This window comes from Gopherus flavomarginatus, chromosome 10 (assembly GCF_025201925.1).
Source record: "Gopherus flavomarginatus isolate rGopFla2 chromosome 10, rGopFla2.mat.asm, whole genome shotgun sequence".
Taxonomy (NCBI): Eukaryota; Metazoa; Chordata; order Testudines; family Testudinidae; genus Gopherus; species Gopherus flavomarginatus.
This window is the reverse complement of record NC_066626.1, coordinates 49,876,858-49,896,283: the sequence shown is the minus strand read 5'-3', so window position 1 is coordinate 49,896,283 and position 19,426 is coordinate 49,876,858. Positions and strand designations below refer to the sequence as shown.

Sequence of the window (19,426 nt, the reverse complement as noted above, 5' to 3'; positions counted from 1 at the left end):
TCTGTTCTGTATCATGCTGTTAACATCATTTACCAACTATTGCTTGGTATGTATCAAATCTACCTTCTCTAATACCAATTCCTTTGCTTCACAGAGATGTGGACCTCCCTTGAGAATCTTCACTCAAGGTTTTGGTCTTTTTGCAGTCTCACTGGGTAAAATGCAACATTTAAAAGCATAGAAAAGAAAATTTGTGGCAACAGAGTACACATGCACACAACAATCTTTCAGTTTTGTTTTATATATTAAAACAGTTGCAAGTTAGCCAGATGAACTCTTGGCAAACAGTTTACCCACTAGTTTCCCCCTTAAAAAATATAGGCTGACTACATATTGCAGGGTATAGAAAGCTAGTTTTGCAATCAAATAAGCATGGCTATAAATGATAGATGCTAAACCCTGATCAGTGGAGGCAGACCCCTGTTCCTGTGCAGAGACCGAATGATTTCTACGCAACTTTAAGGGTCTGCACAACTGGGACCAAGACTTGACATCTTAATCCTGCAGCTACAATTAGCTGCAAATACAAAACTAGAGAGTTTGTGAACATTTGGACTCAAATCCTAATTTGAACTGGGCAAATAATTTGAGGAATTTCACCTCCCTCTTTTAAATTGTTTGCAAGTAATTCGCAAATTTGCTTAGTTTTGTCTCAAATTACTCATTTTGGGTAATAGCTTTTTTTTTTTTTTTTTTTAAACCAGTTTCATGAATCTGAATGGTCTGAAGTTCAGACTGTTTTGACTGGATGCAGACCACGTAGCTCATTTTCTGTGCATTGACTGGAAGTTCTTTGAATTAAGGTTCAGTGCAAACACAAATTCAAATTTTCTTTCTATAATATTCATTAAAATGAGCTAGTCTTTCAAACTTTTATTTGCTAAAATATTCCACAGGCATGATTGGTTTTCATTAACACAGATGAAACAAATGAATTAAAAACCTGTTATGGAAATCTGCAGAATTTTTGAAATCTTAACGTTTAATTAAATGCTTGCTCTTTTCAGAATGACACTTCACTGAGACAGACCAACTCATACTCCAGGTATTTCCAGGTGCACTAAATACATTTGGAGAGAATTTTGAATATGAGCTCTGACAGCCCAATAGGAAATACTTTTGACTATTTTTAGTCTGTCTTCTCTATCTGTGTCCTAACAACTAGCACATTATTATGCGAGTAAAGTTATGCATGTGCTTACAGGACTGAAGCCTAAATATGGGTAAGATGTCACTTCTGGCATATAAATAAAATTGTATAATTTTACATTTTAAGCAGTATACTCATTTTCTTCATCTATTAGAACAGTTTCATCACTGTATGGCATTTCAGCTGTTGAATGGTGTGTTATACATAAAGCTCCAGAAGACATATTTCTTTTGTACAGGAACCAAAATAATGCTGCAGAAACTGTCACAACTATGGTAAAAATTATGACCAAGGTGGTAGTCAAAGCAGTTTTATCTGAAACAAAAGAAGATAGTGTTGTAAATAACCATTCATACACTAGGTATCTATACTAAAGGGGATATAAACATTAAGTGCACAGTTATCAAGTTTATTTTTTAATTAATTGCATTCATATTGTTTGTTCAGTGGCAGCACATGGAAACCTTGGGATTATTTGGCAAACATCCTAAACCATTAGCTCTTCCTTTCCTGTAATCTACTCTGTCTTCATAGCTGACTTTGTCGTCATTTAATTGCTTAGAAAAATTCCAACTGTTGGGACGTCTTTTCAAATCCCAGTTTCTACTCTTCACTTTCCAGAATTCTTTAATCAAATAAATATTCTGAAGTTAAAAAGGGATGAACTACTCTAGACATCACACATCACTAAAATAATGAATTAACTTCATTTTGGCAGAAGTATTTTATAGCTGTGTCTTTTTCCAAGGGATTAATTTAATCGCAAGAGTCGATCAAACGTAATGGAAGACCAAGTTACCATTCAGTTTGTGGTATTTTTCTGATCCCTCAGGGGGAAATTACTTGCGGAAATTGTACATTTACAGGTGTCAGGGAATTCAATTTAGAATGTGCTGCTTAGTGCTCATTATAGGAAAACCTGCTCCTCATGTACAATGTGGGTGTGGAGTTAAAAAAAAAAATTAAACTAGCACCCACTGATCCTGTGCCTTTCTTGACAAACAGAAAGAATCTGCAGTAGTCAAGGTCTGAGAATAGAATTTGCCCTTAAGTGTCACAAATACTGTGAAAATAGAAGAAAATATGGAGCTGTTGCCTAAAGGTGATCATTCTCTCTTTTCATTCCTCTTATTGCCTACTCGGCGTTTAAGTGGCTCCAAGAGCCTGCCATGGAAGGAGTATCTGCATAAGCTCTGAACAGACCAGCTGACAAGGGGAATTTAGATGCATGATTACATAGATCCATATTACGCCCTCCCCTCAGTATAAATCAAGAGTAACTCCACCCAGGTCAATGGAAGCTACTCCAGATTTACAAAGCTGTAAGGAGAGGATATGGCAGTGGTCACGTTCAACGACAAAGGAACTACTGTCTAAACCCACCCGTGTGAATTCTATTCCCCGCAAAAATAGCTACACAAAGCCTGATTATTAGAACTTGCAGCTGAGAAAGTGGGGATGACTTCCATCCTTTGAGCTCAGGAAAAACTAGTGCCTTTGATTATTTAAAAATTTAAACTAGTTCAGAAAGTTGTTTTTATCTGATTACAGCCATGGTTTGGTTCAACTGAAATGAGCAGTGACCCAGATATTTTTGAGCAAAACTACTCATTCAACAGCAAGGTTCTATTAGTTTCAGAGGAAAATATCCTGAATCAATCCAGATGCTTCAGAAATACTCCATTCAAGCTTATGTTAACCATTTAGTTCAAAACCTCCACAGATAAGAGGGTTTCTTCTGTATAAAGTGATAAGCTATTCAGATTTAAAGGGAGAAAAAGTAGCTTATTTAAAAAAATGTTAATTTATTTCTAGTTTTGATTAACTATTATGAACCTTATGCTATTTTGTTAAAATGGGACATTAACTGCCACCAGGTAACAGTGGGTTAACATTTGGCAGACAAGAAAAATTGCCTCATATCTATGTAAGTTATCTTCTAAGGTAGTCACTTTCTCCATTTTCTTTAATTGTTGTACAGGCCTCCTGACTCAATATTGATCCAATTAGCAAATATTTCATTGAGATAACTGAAAATTTCTTTTGAAGAAAATTAACTCCGTGTCCTGGAGATTATGTGATAAAAGTAATGCTGATTCCTGACTTGAAGAGGTTACTATGAGCTCAGATAGGGATGCCCTCTCTTGTATTGCACTACTGAAAATCTTACTCTGCTAAAATGATAAAATAATTGAAGTTATGGAACTGGTCAAGCAAAGTAACATATTTATAAATTGGTTCTGAATATGTATCTTATGACTAGTTAAGTTACATACTAGTTACACGTAGTAGAGCTAGCCCCAGCAAGGGACATTTGTTCCTGACCCCCTAATTTAAGGCTTGTGTCAGTACACAGGATGCCATGCTGCGTTTTTTAAAATGCTTCCTGTTACAAAAATATTTTCAGCTCACACCTATTTGTGCCACACATGGATGAAGGATAATTTTGAAGTATTTCTTTTTAAAATGCTGTTAACCTGTTGGGGCCTATTCATAGTGATGACACAACCATGTTAGCTGAAGTCATTTTTATGACAGAGTTTAAAAACAGTTTCCAAACACAATCCATTTTGAAGTGCAGGTGGGGCCTAAAAAGCACCTTAATTATCCATGCACACGTACAGCCAACAACCCTAGAGATCTGCTTCCCTCATCCTCTGGTCTGAAGACCATCTGTATGTTTTAAGTTGAATAATTTTAGTACATTCTGAAATCTCAGATGATTTAGCAAATGGAGGAGGTAGGTAGAAACTATGCAGAGGCCAGGATGAGAGAGTTGTGTCTAGGAAAGGAGAGGGATAAAGCTCCACTTGTTACTTTGAACAAACCCTTTAGGGGTTAGTCATAACAGCTGCAGGTTTGATAAAGAAAAAGAGAATTCCTATCAGTCTAGGGTTACCATATTTCAGGTTCCCAAAAAAGAGGACACTGTCAAAGGTGGGGGGAGGAGGAGGAGGAGCTGGAGGGGTATGTGTACTAGGAAGGGTACCTGGGGGAAGCTGGAGGGGGTACCTGCAACCTCATTCAAGCTAGGGGGCAGCGTCGCTCCCTCTCAGCATGCTGATGCAGGCCCAGGATAGAGTCAGCTGCCTTTGGGCCTCTCCCCCTCCCCAGGGATGGGCGCTGGGGCCTAGCTGGGTGGGATCCAACAGCTGTGGCTGCAGGGAAGAGACCAATCGGGGCATGAAGACAGTTCTTTCTGAGCTGCAACGTCTGCCCGCAAAAATCCCAGACACTGCCTCTTATTTAAAAAAGAGGTTGTGTCCAGGAAAACCCAGACATACGGTAACCCTATATCAGTTTATTCCTTTATCTATTTTACATCCAAGTGATAAACACGACTAACCATCCAAAGCGCGCTGGAAAATGTCAATCTGTGCAACCCTGCCCGACCTCTCTTCTAGCAGTGGGAATTTTACTAACCTCTTGCCTTTTGAAGTTCTAATATAAGTAATAAAGCTCTTTCCCTTCCTTGTGAAAGCTTAGTCTAATATTATAACAGAATATCAGCTGACATAATATGTATACACATCACCAAGATAAGGTAATAGACAAATAAATCAAGATGTGTAGTTCATAACCAGGAGAAATACAGTGTCTCCTTTTTTGGAGATGGGAGTTGGGAAGCAAGTGAGTGGGGCAGTGAATAACATCCATAAAAAGCCTGTAAACTTCAAGCAAAGGTATGCAAACACTCACCTGGTAAGTACTTCTTTTCATAAGCAACTATAAGAAAAAAAAGATTTAAAATTAGGTGTTTAGCTTGTTTCATGTTTGTATGGAATAAACTACTATTTTCAAAGAAAGTTAATTTTCATCACAGTTTTTGATGTGTAAGCAATTGAGGGAAGAAAGCACTCTCACTGGAAAAAGTTTACTTAACTGTATTAATAAAAAACGATGGTCCCACCACTCATGCAGATGTCCATGAAGTTAACAGAAAATGCAGAATAAGGTAACGTAAGTGTGGATGAGGAGAGATGTCATTTAAGTGTGAAACTAGGAGCCAGACTCTAATATTACTTCTATGACTGGCTTCTATATGTCCTCAGTCAAGTAACTTCGGCTCCCATCTACACCACTGGCCTTATTCTTCTCATTCGTCAGGGTAAGTGCCTTGCCTTCAACAGTTACTCCTAATTTGCACTGGTAAGAGAAGAGGACTAGGATCCTGTAAGTACAACTTTGTTTTTATAACCAGGTTGTGACATGCTCATCTGACTTGATTGCAACAAACATAGCTGCCAAGTGTCAACACTGAACCTTTTTTTTTCCCTCCACAACACACCAATGCATCTACATGGTTCCACATCCACATAACTTATGTTTCTAAAACTAACTGCAGTATAATGTATTATCATTGTAGTAGATGAGAGGCTATTGTAATTCCTGTTAATATATGGTTCTTCAATAAGGATTTTGAGACAGTAACACAGCAAACTCATGTTTTTAGATGTATTGTGTTGTCTTCTAGAAAACTGAACTACTATACAAAAAAGGATCACCCACAAACAGACATCCTGACAGTAGTGGGTAGGGCAAGGCTACAGAGAGATCTCTAATGTAAGCATGAACACTCCTTCTCTGTGGCTTCCCTTAGACTGAAATTATATGCAGTCATGTGATTAGATAAATTCTCTCTGCAAGCTATTCAAGGGGTCAGTAATTCAGATAATTATCAGTAAATCAGAAAAACAATAGCTTTTATAGCCCACAAGACTTGTGACTTGTCTTCACTTAAAATGCTACAGCTGTACTGATGCAGCTGCACCGCTGTAGCACTTCAGTGTAGACACTGTCTAAACTGATGGGAGAGATTCTCCTGTCGGCATAGGTAAGGGGCGGTAGCTAGGTCAGTGGTAGAAGTCTTCTGTCCACCTGTCTATACAGGGATGTAGGTTGGCTTAACTACACCTCTTGGGGGCGCGAATTTTTCCACACCCCTAACCAACGTGACTAAATGGAACTAATTTTTTATTGTAGATCAGGCCTTGGCCAAAGCAGAGTACTGGAAAACAACCCAGAACCAGCCCAAAGGAGAGAGAGGAATAGGGTTTCTGGAAGAATTGTTTAAATTATAGCACCATTAAAGTCTATTTTTAAGCATATTGTGAAATCTAGTCTATTAATTGTTAAAGACCAAACACACAGTGAAACAAAATTATTAAAAACATAGTTATAGGAATGTAGCTAAGGCAACAAACAAGATAGTGGCTTAATCCAGCTCTCTGCAATAAACGGCAGTGGGGGAATAAATGAAAGTGATATAAAAAGAACCCTGAACCCACAGATCCATGCCTTACATTTGAGTAACCATCAGTGGAGCAAGCTTTGAAAAGCAGGAGGAGGGGAAAAACGGGTGAAGAGAGCTGACAGATCCCAGTCCCACAGAGCAGCTTTGGTGAGAGAAAAATTGAGCAACTGAATCCAGTGTCATCAGCTTGCAGAACATATTAAAAATGACTCTGCAAGCCCAGAGATACTGAACTGGACCCTCATTACCCTGTAAAGAGACAGGGGTGAGAGTGCAGCAAAATTTTTAAAAATTACTATTGTGGCTGGGAAAGGAAGCGTGGCAGAGGCCATTCTGGAAAGAGCAGACAAGTAGAAGTGTGGCAAGAGGCATCTTTAGAGAGAAGCAACTAGTAAGAAGGAAAGACAAGAAGATCTAGATGTCTGTGAAAGGAAAGATCTTCCAATATAAAGATCTGTTTCAACAAAACAAAGATTTAACTACTAAAGAGAGTAACTTCCCCTCCAGCAAATTATGAAGGCAGGTGGAGAAAGACCAGTCACTATCTAACCTGAAGGACCTGCTGTTAAAAACAAAAAAAGATGAATATGGAGATGAGGGAAGAGTTCCAGGCTTACAAGAAAGAAATAAAAAAATGAAGTTAATGATATGAATGGGAAAATATCAGATGTGGAAACAGGATTAATCAAGCAATTGGACAGCACTACTAATCTAAATGAAAGAAATAATTGAGGGGAGGAAAGAGAAGAAAAGAAAAAACAGAATTAAAGATGGAGGACATGGAAAATACAGAACACAGGAAGAAAGCAAGGATTAAGAGTATTCCAGAGACTGAAGGGAGAAATCTGGTCACACTGGATGATATTTTCCACGACATATTAAAATCAGCAAATAAAGTATGATATATTGCAGGGGAATGAGATTCCTGATTTGTGGAAAGACAACAATTGTGGCAATTCCTAAAAAAGGAAAAGATCTTACCAATTGTGCATCATAACACCTATTTATTTTATTAATGAGGATGCTAAAAGTAAAAAAGGTGTTAGCAAACAGATAATGGGTATGTCTGCAGCTGGCCTGGGTGAGCTGATTTGGGCTTATGGGGCATTAGCCCTGAAGCGCAAGACTGCTATGTAGACCTTTGGTTTTTTTTTGTGGGGGGAGGGAAGGGGGTCCCAGACCTTGGGCTCCACCCAAGCCGGAACATCTGCACAGCAATTTTATAGCCCTGCAGCCCAAGACTTGAGAGCCCAAGACAGCTGACCCAGACCAGCCATGGATGTTTAGTTGCTGTGTAGTCATACCCTGAGTGTCATCTTGCCCAAATATGTTCCGCTGGACCAGTGTGGATTTGTTGTTCAAAGGAATATCTGATAATATCAGAACTCTGAATTGAACTATAATGTTAATTCCAGGAATTCTTCCGATGTGCTACTTTCTTTGGATGTTGAGAAAGCCTTCGACTGTCTGGAACGGAAGCACCTCAGACAGATTTTGGAAATCAGTGTTATAGGGCCATGTCGGCACTAAATACTCATCCTCGAGCATCTGCTTTGGTAAATGGTCATCAATCCCCTCCTTTTAATTTGTTAAGGGATATGAGTCAGGATTGCCTGTTATCCCCCTGTTGTTTTCTTTGGCCATGGAGCCATTTGCAATAAAGCAGAGGTCTCAAAGTCCCGGCCAGAGAACCTCGCCACTGCGGCCCGCAGAGGAGAGACGCATGCAGCCATGATGCCGGCAATGTCTGCTGTAGGCACCGCCCCCCACAGCTCTCATTGGCTGGGGGAGAGGGACAGAAATACCATCACTAGTCACCAGGCAGAATCAGCCATGGAGGCAGCATCATTTTTTTCCCCCACAATGAATATAAACAAGTCAAAATACCAAACAACTATCTGATACACACCTCGCTGAAATCCTGAAGGTTTCAACTGCTCAGTTACTGAGGCCAAACATCAAAAAACTGACAGAACTGAAGCATTGCCAGGTGTCTGGCAAGCGAAGAATTGTATAAAGGTTTATGACAGTTTCATTATTTCTAAGAATTTCAAAATTAAAAAAAATATAAAAATTCTCTTTTCTGAACACCATCTTCAGTGACATTATTGGCCTGCTGGTAGGATTTGAGGACTGGCACTGGCTCTAAGGTAAATTGAGTTTGAGAGCCCTGCAACAAAGGTAAGAAGAAGTAGCCCCTGGGTAAAGGGCATCAAAACATCTTCTGGATTAGAATACAAAATAGCTCTGCACGTGGACAATGTGTTATATTTGCAGGATTCAGAAGCCTTGTTAAAAGTTACATAACAATTGACTTTGGAACTTAGGTAGGTATCAGGCTTCAAAATAAACTACAATAAATCTGAAATTTTAGGAATTAATATTCCCAAAAAGCTCAAAACAAACTGTGGTGAGCTACATAAATTTAAATGGATAAAGGAATCTTTAAAATGTGTAGGCGTAAATATTGTGGAGAAACATAAAAAAAATCTCTTTAAGTGAAATTAGCCTCCAATGTGGAATAATATAATAAACCTCTTGGAGGAATAGAACAAACAAAATTTCTTGGTTACTCAGGATATAGCCTCAATAAAAATGAATGTCCTTCAAAAGTTATTTTTGTTTCAGCGCATCCCTGTTGGTATCCCTGATATGACATTAGAAACATGGCAAGATATTCTATTAAAATGCACAAGGAAACATAAAAGACAAAGGGTGATTTCAAAAAGTTCTGTATAAACTTACAAAGTGAGATGGACTAGCTTCCCTAATGTGGCATGTTATTGTTATACATCACAGTTAAAAGATGTGATCAAGTAGATTAACAATAAACATCAAAACAGTGCATAAAACTCAAACAAGAATGGAGCCCAAATACAGCTATTCATAGTAGTTGATGAGTCAGAAAGAAATTTAAATCACCAAAAATAAAAAGTCACCCAGTCTTCCAGACCACCACAGTGGTTTTGTATAAATTTTCTAAATTCTTGTCGCCAAGGCGCTCTCTCTCAGCTATTTCCATTATCAATCAGGAATTTATCCCAAAGAAATATCAAAGTGTCTATTAATTGTGGATAAGAACTGACATTACTGAATTCAGACATCTGTTCCCAAGTCCTGATTTGAAATCATATCAATGGTATGTAATATAGAAAATAATATAACGATCCCATATTTTCAGTATTTACAAGTCAAGCATTGTACTGTTAAATCTGGATACAAGGCAGCTCTAACTAGAGCTCCTCAACTGCAGTTGAGGAGCTGACCCAGGAGGAAGCTGGAACAAAAGGTTTAATTTCTAAGATATATACAATTTTGATGGAAAAATATGTAGATAAGAAAAACAACCCAGATGAAAAGTTAGGAGAAGGATTTGGACAAAAATCAATCTGGATGTATACATGGGAAAGATGATAAACATCTTTAATTTGGGTAGCTCAAAGAAAATTCTTCGAGTGGTTGCTCATATCCATTCCAGTTAGGTGTGTGCGCCGCGCGTGCACATTCGTCGGAAAACTTTTACCCTAGCAACTCAGTGGGCCGGCAGGTCGCCCCCTAGAGTGGCGCCGTCATGGTGCTCGATATATACCCCTGCCGGCCCACCCGCTCCTCAGTTCCTTCTTACCGCCCGTGTCGGTCGTTGGAACAGTGGAGCGCAGCTTAGCTGACCTCCACTTCCCTAGCTACTCGTAGTTCTCGTATACAGTTATGCAGTTATAATCCTTTTTTATATATATTTGTACAGTTATACGTTTTTTTCTTTGCTAACATAGTTAGTTTAGTAATAGTTAGCGGGGTTCAGGAAGTAGCCCCTTCCATGAACCCGGCACCGGAGCCCATGCACGGCTCACCGGGTTTTAAAATGGGCTCGGTCTGCCAGAAGCCGATGCCGAAGAGCCACACGACTCCTGTTTGAAGTGCCTCAGGGAATCACACTTGACAGCTAAGTGCCCCATTTGCAAGGCTTTTAAGCCGAGAACAAAAAGGAGCGGGACTTTCACTTACCCCTCCACCTTTGGCGCCGAGCGATGATCAAGCGGCTGGCAGAAGCGCCTCCTCGGCACAGGACCCCGCCGGTACCGCCAAGGCCTTTCGGCACCGGCCATCGCCGGCACCAAAGTCGACTCGGCACCGCTCCCTTCCTCCGAGGTCGAGAAAGCCTACGATTCCTGCTGGTGCCGGACGGCTCCCCGGCACGCGCCGTGGTCGAGCCCCCTGCTCCTGCTGCTTCCGTGTCACCTGCATCGCAGCCAGAGAGCTCGTCTGAGTCGGATTGCCCGGCACCGACACCTGCAGAGGCACCGATGACATCGGCATCGTCGATTCCAGTCCCCCAGGGCCACTGAATCCAGTGCCTGACAGCTCCCCGGCATGCGCCGTGGTAGAGCTTACTGCTCCCGCTGCTTCTGTGCCAACTGCACCGCAGCCAGAGAGCTCGTCTAAGTTGGATCGCCCGGCACCGACACCTGCTGAGGCACCGACGACGTCGGCACCGTCGATCCCGGTCCCACAAGGGCCGTAGAATCCGGTGCCTGACGGCTCCCCGGCGCGCACCGTGGTTGAGCTTACTGCTCCTGCTGCTTCCTTGCCAACTGCACCGCAGCCAGAGAGCTCGTCTAAGGCGGACCGCCCGGCACCGACACCTGCTGAGGCACCGACGACGTCGGCACCGTCGATCCCGGCCCCACAAGGGCCGTCGAATCCGGTGCCTGACGGCTCCCTGGCACGCGCCGTGGTTGAGCTTACTGCTCCTGCTGCTTCCGTGCCAACTGCACCGCAGCCAGAGAGCTCGTCTAAGTCGGATCGCCCGGCTCTGACAACCTTGGTACCGTCGATCCCGGTCCCACGAGGGCCGTCGAATCCGGTGCCTGACAGCTCCCCAGTATGCACTGTGGTTGAGCCTGCTGTTCCCTCCACGCCGGAGACATTACCAACGGCGAGGGATCTCATTGCCATGACAGAGTCGATGCTGCCTGACCCCGGCACCGCCGGTGCGGGTAATACAGTCTTTTCATATGACCGTCCTCTGTCAGCACAGCAGAGCGGCACCGTTCATGATCACGGTCCCGCAGACACTCCAGGTCCCGTCAGCACACCCGACACCACTTGCAGTCCCGGTGCCGTTTTCCTCATCGGTACTGGTCGCACTCGCCACACCGGTCGGTATCCCATTCGCCAACCCGCTATCGGCACCGTTCCGACTCCCGGCACCGCGACAGGTACCTTGACTCCTGTAGCCTCTCCCCGAGCCTCGAGACCTCGGTCGACCTCCCGGCACCATTCTGGTTGCAGGTCTGGATCTCGTTCCAGGTACCGGTACGCCTCCCCGTGCCGGTCCCCGGTGCCGAGTTGGGCAAGGTCAACCTGAGGTGGAGGAGGTCCCAGAGGTAGAGGACCCGGTATGGGGCCCTCTAAGGGGTACGACTACTCGTCTGTCCGCTCTCCTCTCTGCTCACTTGTCTTTCAGTCTGTTAAGGAGAGGTATTGGGATGGCCTGCGGGCGCCAGCCCCGAAACTGAAGGAGGCTTGGCGAATGAACCTGCTGGGCCGCCTGGTGTATTCTGCAGAGGCCCTGCAGCTCTGGGTAGCAAAGCAACAAGCCTTGCTTGGCTGCTATATTATAGCACCTGGGTGAAGGTAGTTTAGTTTATGGAGTTTCTCCCTCAAAACTCCCGCCAAGAGTTCGCTGCCGTCTTGGAGGACGGGGGAAAAAGGTACCCAGAGCGTCCCTCCAGGCCTCGTTGGACGCAGCAGACTCAGCAGCCAGGACTCTGGCCTTCGGTGTCGCCATGAGGTGCATCTCATGGCTTCAGGTTTCAAACCTCCGGCCGGAGCTGCACTATGCCATTCAGGATTTACCCTTTGTTGGTAAAGGCCTCTTCACGGCAAAGACAGCCCCAGGCTGCGAAGCCTGATGGACAATAGGGTCCTAATGCGCTCTCTCAGCATGCATATGCCAGTGACCAAACGCAGGCCTTTCTGTCCCCAGCCGCCATACTCTGTGCCTAGCCAGAGACAGGACTTTGGCAAACGGCGAGGCCAAGGTGGTCGCAGACGAACGTCAGGACCCCTAAAGAGCCAAGGTCAAGGTCCCTCGCAATTACCACTGGGACCAAAGACGAACCTTCCAAGGTGCGCCTGAGGGCGGTGTACCAGTCACAGGCTGGGATCCCAATCCCGCTTTCTCCTAGCGTGGCCCCAGTTAATTTCAGATCGCTGGGTCCTGCGCATGGTGGAGCATAGGTACCACCTCTAATTTGTTCCAGCCCTGTCCCCCTTCAGGGACCCCTCTCACGAGCAATTCCTCGTACAAGAGGTGCAGACGCCGACTGATGAAAGGGGCAAGGGGGTTTACTCCCGTTATGCCCTAGTCCCCCACTCGAACGGAGGTCTCAGACCTTCCTAGTCCTGCACGGACTCAACCAGTTTAGGATAAGGTTGAAGTTCCGCATGGTATCCCTGGGAACCATTATTCCATCCTTGCCTCCTGGGGGCTACTATGCCGCCCTCGATATGAAGGACGCATACTTTCGCAACGCCATCTTCCCTCCGCACAGGAGATACCTCCGCTTTCTAGCCAACCGTCAGTACTTCTGGCTTACGGCCATTGTCGCCGCCTACCTTCGCTGATGTCGGATATACGTTTTTCCGTATCTGAACGATTCGCTTATCCGAGGAGACTCCGAGACACAAACCACTCAGCACGTGGGCATCGTCACGGTCTTATTCACAGGTCTAGGCCTGATGATTACTATAGAGCAATCCAGTCTGGTTCCCACGCAGAGGTTGGACTTCCTAGGGGCTATCCTGGTCTCCTACCTAGCCGGAGCCTGCTTATCACAACTGCGGTTTTAGGCGATGGCAACAATCATCCGAGGTCTGCAGGCTTTCCCAACGACCTCGGCTCGTACTTGTCTCAGTCTCCTGGGTCCATGGCTGCCCGCAAGTTTGTAACCAAACACGCCAAGCTCCGCCTCCGTCCTCTCCAAGTCCGGCTCACCTCGGTGTACCACCCGGACAGGGAGCCAATGGTCATGGTAGTCACCGTTCCCTCGAGCACCTTAGGCTCCCTAGAGTGGTGGCTAACTCCCTCCCTGGTGTGGGCAGGGATGCGGTTCCATCCGCCCCAGCCCTCACTGCCCCTGACGACGGACGCGTCATCTCTCTGCTCGAGTGCTCATGGTCACCTCCGAGCTTAAGGCCTTTGGTCTTCTCGGGAGCTGGCATTCCACATCAATGCCCCAAAAATGAGAGTAGTCCGCCTGGCGTGCCAGGGGTTCCAGCGGCAGCTGCGAGGCCGTGGTATCTCGGTGTTTACAGCCAACACAACGGCCAGGTGCTTCATAAATAACCAGGGAGGGACATGGTCCTCCCCCCTTTAGTCAGGAGGCCATCCATTTCCGGGACTTTTGCATGGCCCACTCGATGGAGCTGGTGACGTCCTTTCTCCCAGGCGTTCGGAACGTCTTGGCGCTTTGACTCAGCAGGTCTTTCCTGTCTTACAAGTGATCACTCTGCCCCATGTGAGGCGTTCTGCTTTCCAGAAGTGGAGATGTTTCCTCACATAGACCTGTTCGCTCACCGCGAGAGCAGAAAATGCCAGATGTTCTGCTCCTTCCAAGGTCTCTCCTCGGGATCGGTCTTGGACGCATTCCTGATGCCGTGGAAAGGCCAACTCCTTTATGCCTTCCCACTGTTCCCACTGGTTCATTAGGTCCTGCTCAAACTCCGCAGGGGCAGAGCGCGCATCATCATGATCACTCCAGAGTGGTCCAGGCAGCACTGATATACCACGTTGCTCGGCCTGTCAATAAACAACCCAATTACCCTGCCACCCCACCCAGACCTCATCACTCAGGGCAACGACAAGCTTCGTCACTCGGACCTGCAGCCTCTTCGCCTCACGGTGTGGCCGCTGCGTAACTGAGCCGGGGTGACAGGAAGCCTTCCACCTGGTCAACGTACCGGGCCGAGTGGAAGCGTTTCTTCTACAGCTGCAATACGCTCGATCTTGCTCCTACTGAGGTCTCGATCCCCTCTATTTGGCCTGCCTCTGGCCTTCAGCGGCAGGACCTGGCGGTATCATCGCTGAGGGTACACTCGGCAGCCATCTCTACCTTCCAGCCAGGCTAAGGTGGACGTTCCGTGTTCTCACACTCTATGGGTTCGAGGTCCCTCAAGGGCTTGGAGCGCTTGCACCCTCGGGTGCGCCGCCCAGCCCCAACCTGGGACCTCAACCTAGTTTTAACTAGACTTATGTCTCCCCCATTCGAGCCGTTCACGACCGGCCCTCTGCTATACCTGTCTTGGACGACAACTTTCCTCGTAGCTGTTACATCGGCCAGACGGGTCTCCGAGCTCAGAGCTCTTACGGTGGTTCCGCCGTACACTACGTTTCACAAAGACAAGGTGCAGTTATGACCGCACCCGGCTTTCCTCCCTAAGGTGGTTTCGGCCTTTCATGTTACCCACAGCTCAACGCAATGGGCGCAACCATTGCACTCCCTGGACATCTGTGGAGTGCTCGCATTTATATTGCGCTGACAGAACCGTTTGGTAAGGTGCCCCAGCTCTGTCACGGTAGCAGACCAAAGGGAGGGCTTGCTTGTTTTCCTCTCAGAGGATCTCATCTTGGGTGATGGCGTACATCCGCACTTGTTATGATTTGGCTCATATTTCCCCAAGCCACATCACCGTGCATTCTACCAGGGCTCAGGCTTTATCTGCCGCCTTGCTGGCTCGTGTTCCTACCCACGAGATCGGTCGCGCAGCTCCATTGGTCCTTGGTCCATACCTTTGCTTCGCAGTATGCCCTGGTTCAACAGTCAAGAGATGCTGTAGCCTCTGGCTCAGCAGTTTTCATTCTGCCACATTTCACTCTGACCCCACCGCCTATGTAAGGCTTGGGATTCACCTAACTGGAATGGATATGAGCAATCACTCGAAGAAGAAAAGACAGTTACTCACCTTTGTAACTGTTGTTCTTCGAGATGTGTTGCTCATATCCATTCCACACCCGCCCTCCTTCCCCACTGTCGGAGTAGCCGGCAAGAAGGAACTGAGGAGCGGGTGGGCCGGCAGGGGTATATATCGAGCACCATGACGGCGCCACTCTAGGGGGCGACCTGCCGGCCCACTGAGTTGCTAGGGTAAAAGTTTTCCAACGAATGTGCACGCGCGGCGCACACACCTAACTGGAATGGATATGAGCAACACATCTCGAAGAACAACAGTTACAAAGGTGAGTAACCGTCTTTTTGTATCAATTATTGTATAGATGGCATTTGACTCCAGTTAAGATCCATCTTCTAGGGAGATGCTATTAGAGGGGTTTTCTGTGGGAGGGGCTGTTTTGGGAAAGTGGAACATACTTGCACATGTAGTGGTTGTCTAGGAATATATGATATGATTTTGGGAGGAATTTAAAGAGATTCATTTTATGACAAAATGCCAGCTTTCTGGAGATCCTCTGCTGTGCTTACTGAATGCTCCTGTAGAGGATTTGCATTTTAAACAAAGGACAAATTATTTATTTTCTATTGTTAGCAACTAGACTCTGTATTGTGCACTACTGGAAAAATATGACCCCTTCACACCAAGTATGTACAAAAGAGAAGTGCCAAAAAAAGGACAGAAATTTGGTCATATTTTCTAGTGTACTCAGAGGAGGAGGGCTCCCAAGCTAGCAAGCCAAAATGCCACATTCTTTGAATATTAACCTGATCCTGAACAAGTAATGTACAGTGTAGTATGTTAACGTTTTATTGTAACTTAGCCATAATCAAAAGTTTAAAGTGTGTGTGTGTGTCTCTCTCTCTACAGAGAAAGAAGGCGAGAGTCTTGTGATGTAGACCCACATTGTACTTACAGGCTGTTTTACAAAGGGTCCCTGTCCGAGGAAGATCTTCACAACTGATTTTTTTCCATTCCCCAGACTTAGTGTACATAGAAGCACATGTGTTCAGGAGTTCCTCATTGCTTTCCTCTTCAATCCAATTGGTAAATTTCATTTCCGACTTGTCAAACCATTTAAAAGCATTATCTGTGATTGAAGGAATTATACATTATGTCATTCATGCAAAAACAGTTTTTCACACTTACAAATCAAATGAAATACTTGAATTTAAAAGAAAACTGAACATTTTGAAGTTATTGGTACTTTTTACAGGCTGCATCCTGGCGACATGCATCAAATGCAGTGCAGTGAGAGATGCAGTTCATGTCCAATATATGCTCTCAAGACCTTCTTGGACAAGAGAAATTCTGCCAACATACACCAGGCTGACATTTGGACCAGATCATGCTTCAGGACACTTGTTACTGCTCTTTCTCATAAAGAATATACTCATTGCTCTTGGACAGTATCATATGTGATTGCCAGTTTGGGATCAAACATCTCTTTTTCATAGAGACCATTCCTTTTGTGTTCATGATGCATATTCGGTCATCTTAGCCATGTGGCTGGGCTTCCATCCTTTTGCATGCCATAGTAAGATTATAATTTCTACACAAATTGCTTACACTGCTGCTTACATATTAGCTCTGAAGTTTCTCCTGTCTTCCTCTTTGTGAACATGGGAAGGATTTTATGTTAGGACCAGGAGCTCTTTAATATACACTATTCTCCAGATCACAAACTCAGTCTTTAGCCTGTCCTCAGCCCGCTGGTAATTTACAAAACTCCTAAAACCAGTAGAATGATCCTTTAGGACTAGGGACATTAAAATGATCATTAATTTAAATAAACTAATAATGTCAAACTCTCCTTGATGTAGGAAATGGACTTGGTAATCCACACTATGGAGCCTGTAGATTTTATCATGAACAGAAGTCACACACTTGTGTCCCAGCCCAGAGAGATTTTTGAGGTTTGTAGTATCTTCATGGAAGCTTCCACCAAAGAAAATAAGCGCAGCAAAGGAGGAGATAAAAAGAATCCTGACAAACATGAATATTTTCCATGCAGGGACACAGTGAGAATCCTGGTATTAGGAAGTCCAGAGGAGGAAAGTTGGTCTCATGGTTAAGGTGCCAAACTTTGGCTCAGGCATCTGGGTTACATTCCCTGCCAGACTTAGTGTGTGACATTGGGGGCAAGTCACATTTTCTCCCTGTTATTCAATTTCCCATCTGTATAATTGGAATAATAAATCCAGCAACATTGTTACTTCTGAACTCCGCTTTAAACTAGCATGTAATAATAAGCCTCAGATTCTGACATAAAACTGATTTTCTTAGATATGCAGAAGAAAAATAAATCAGGATTTTATTAAAAAGACACAGAGATGTTTTATATTCCTACTTTGCTCCCCTAATGAAAGTAACTTTGGGCTTTTAGGGTACAGTGCTTGGGACCCAAGAAAGAGGGATCTAAATGATCATAATCTGTAATTTAATAAATATTAGTCATCCCTCAGCAAGCAGTTCAAGGCCACATCAAGAAAGAGGCACATCATAAGGAGATAGCCACACATATAGGCTAGAACAGAACACAACTTCTGTAATAGAAAAACATATTACACAAAGTATTAGAAAACTTAAAAAGAATTAACCTTATCTTTTGCTGTTGTTCTGGGGCAAGGAAAGAAGTGTAGCATGTAATAACATTCCCCATGCATAATAAAAGCCAAGATTTTTCCATGCTGATTAGGTCTCAACTGGAGTATCGTGCCCAGTTTTGGGTGCCACATTTCAGGAAAGATGTGGACAAATTGGAGAAAGTCCAGAGAAGAGCAACAAAATGATTAAAGGTCTAGAAAACATGACCTATGAGAGAAGATTGAAAATACTGGGTTTGTTTAGTCTGGAGAAGAGAAGACTGAGAGGGGACATGATAACCGTTTTCAAGTACATAAAAGGTTGTTACAAGGAGGAAAGGATAAAAATTGTTCTCTTTAACCTCTGAGGCTAGGACAAGAAGCAATGGGCTTAAATTGCAGCAAGGTCAGTTTAGGTTGTACATTAGGAAAACTTCCTAATGGTTAGGTGGTTAAGATCTGGAATAAATTGTCTAGGGAGGTTGTGGAATCTCCATCACTGGAGATTTTTAAGAGAAGGTTAGACAAATATCTGTTAGGGATGGTCTAGATAATGCTTAGTCCTGCCGTGAGTGCAGGGGACTGCACTTGATGATCACTTGAGGTCCCCTCCAGTCCTACAATTCTATGATTCAAGATCTCTAGCAAAATCATGTTCCCCTCTCCGGGCTAAATTCTGTTCTCAGATATGTAAAGTCAAAATAATACATTAGTTTCAATGTTGTTACTCCAGATTTACATAGTGTATCTGAAGTTAGTACATATATACAAAGGGACAAATTTTATTTACAGTTTTTTTAACTATTGATATGAATGGAGAAAAGCAAGCAAGTGTGTTTCCATAACTACGCAAACACCACATAAAGATGTTTGTAACCATCATCTGTGAAAATGAATATTGGTCTTGTCAAAACTGTCAGACTGAAAGACCTGGAGATAATCCTATACTTATCCTCCACACAGGTATAGCACAGATAGCAGCAATACAAGCTTCCACGTAGTCCTCTACTGACATGTCTCAACCCTGATTTGGAGGGACTATCTAGGGCTGAGAGATGAGTTACGTGTCTGTTCTGATTCAATTCCAGATATTGTCAACAACAGTTCTGATTAGCATGGCAATTGTTTTTTTCGATGTGGACACCTTTTCAATAAGAACTGAAACTGAGACTGTCATATAATTTAATAATTCCACCACAAAGATCTGCATTTTCTGCAGTTAATAGAGACAAAGTATTAAGATATCAACAAGGTAGTTCTCACTTACCATCTGTGTCAAAGAACATGCCCAGTGAAATATAATCAGGGCCTTGCCAGTGATTTTTGAATGTTTCTTGTATAAAGGTATTCTCCTCTTTATTTTTTATACTAATAATGTCTGCTCCAGAAGCTGTATTTGAAAAAAAAACAAACCCTATAAATCTAAGTTTGAAAGCACATTTCATGCAACAGAAGTGAAACAACTATAAATATTATATTAAAAGC

General features: G+C 43.9%; 1 protein-coding gene across 2 annotated transcripts in view; it reads right to left on the bottom strand.

The window, feature by feature from the left end:
- Positions 1–222: 222 nt before the first annotated feature.
- Positions 223–19,426, bottom strand: part of CD302 (CD302 molecule) — a 38,801-nt gene continuing 19,597 nt past the window's right edge. For both annotated transcript variants that reach the window (XM_050969358.1, XM_050969357.1), the window contains 4 exons: positions 19,209–19,331; positions 16,273–16,446; positions 4,850–4,876; positions 223–1,465 (listed from right to left, as the gene is read on the bottom strand). In XM_050969358.1, the coding sequence (XP_050825315.1) occupies positions 1,272–1,465; positions 4,850–4,876; positions 16,273–16,446; positions 19,209–19,331 (518 nt within the window). In that variant the 3' untranslated portion in view covers positions 223–1,271. The remainder of the gene's footprint in view (positions 1,466–4,849; positions 4,877–16,272; positions 16,447–19,208; positions 19,332–19,426) is intronic.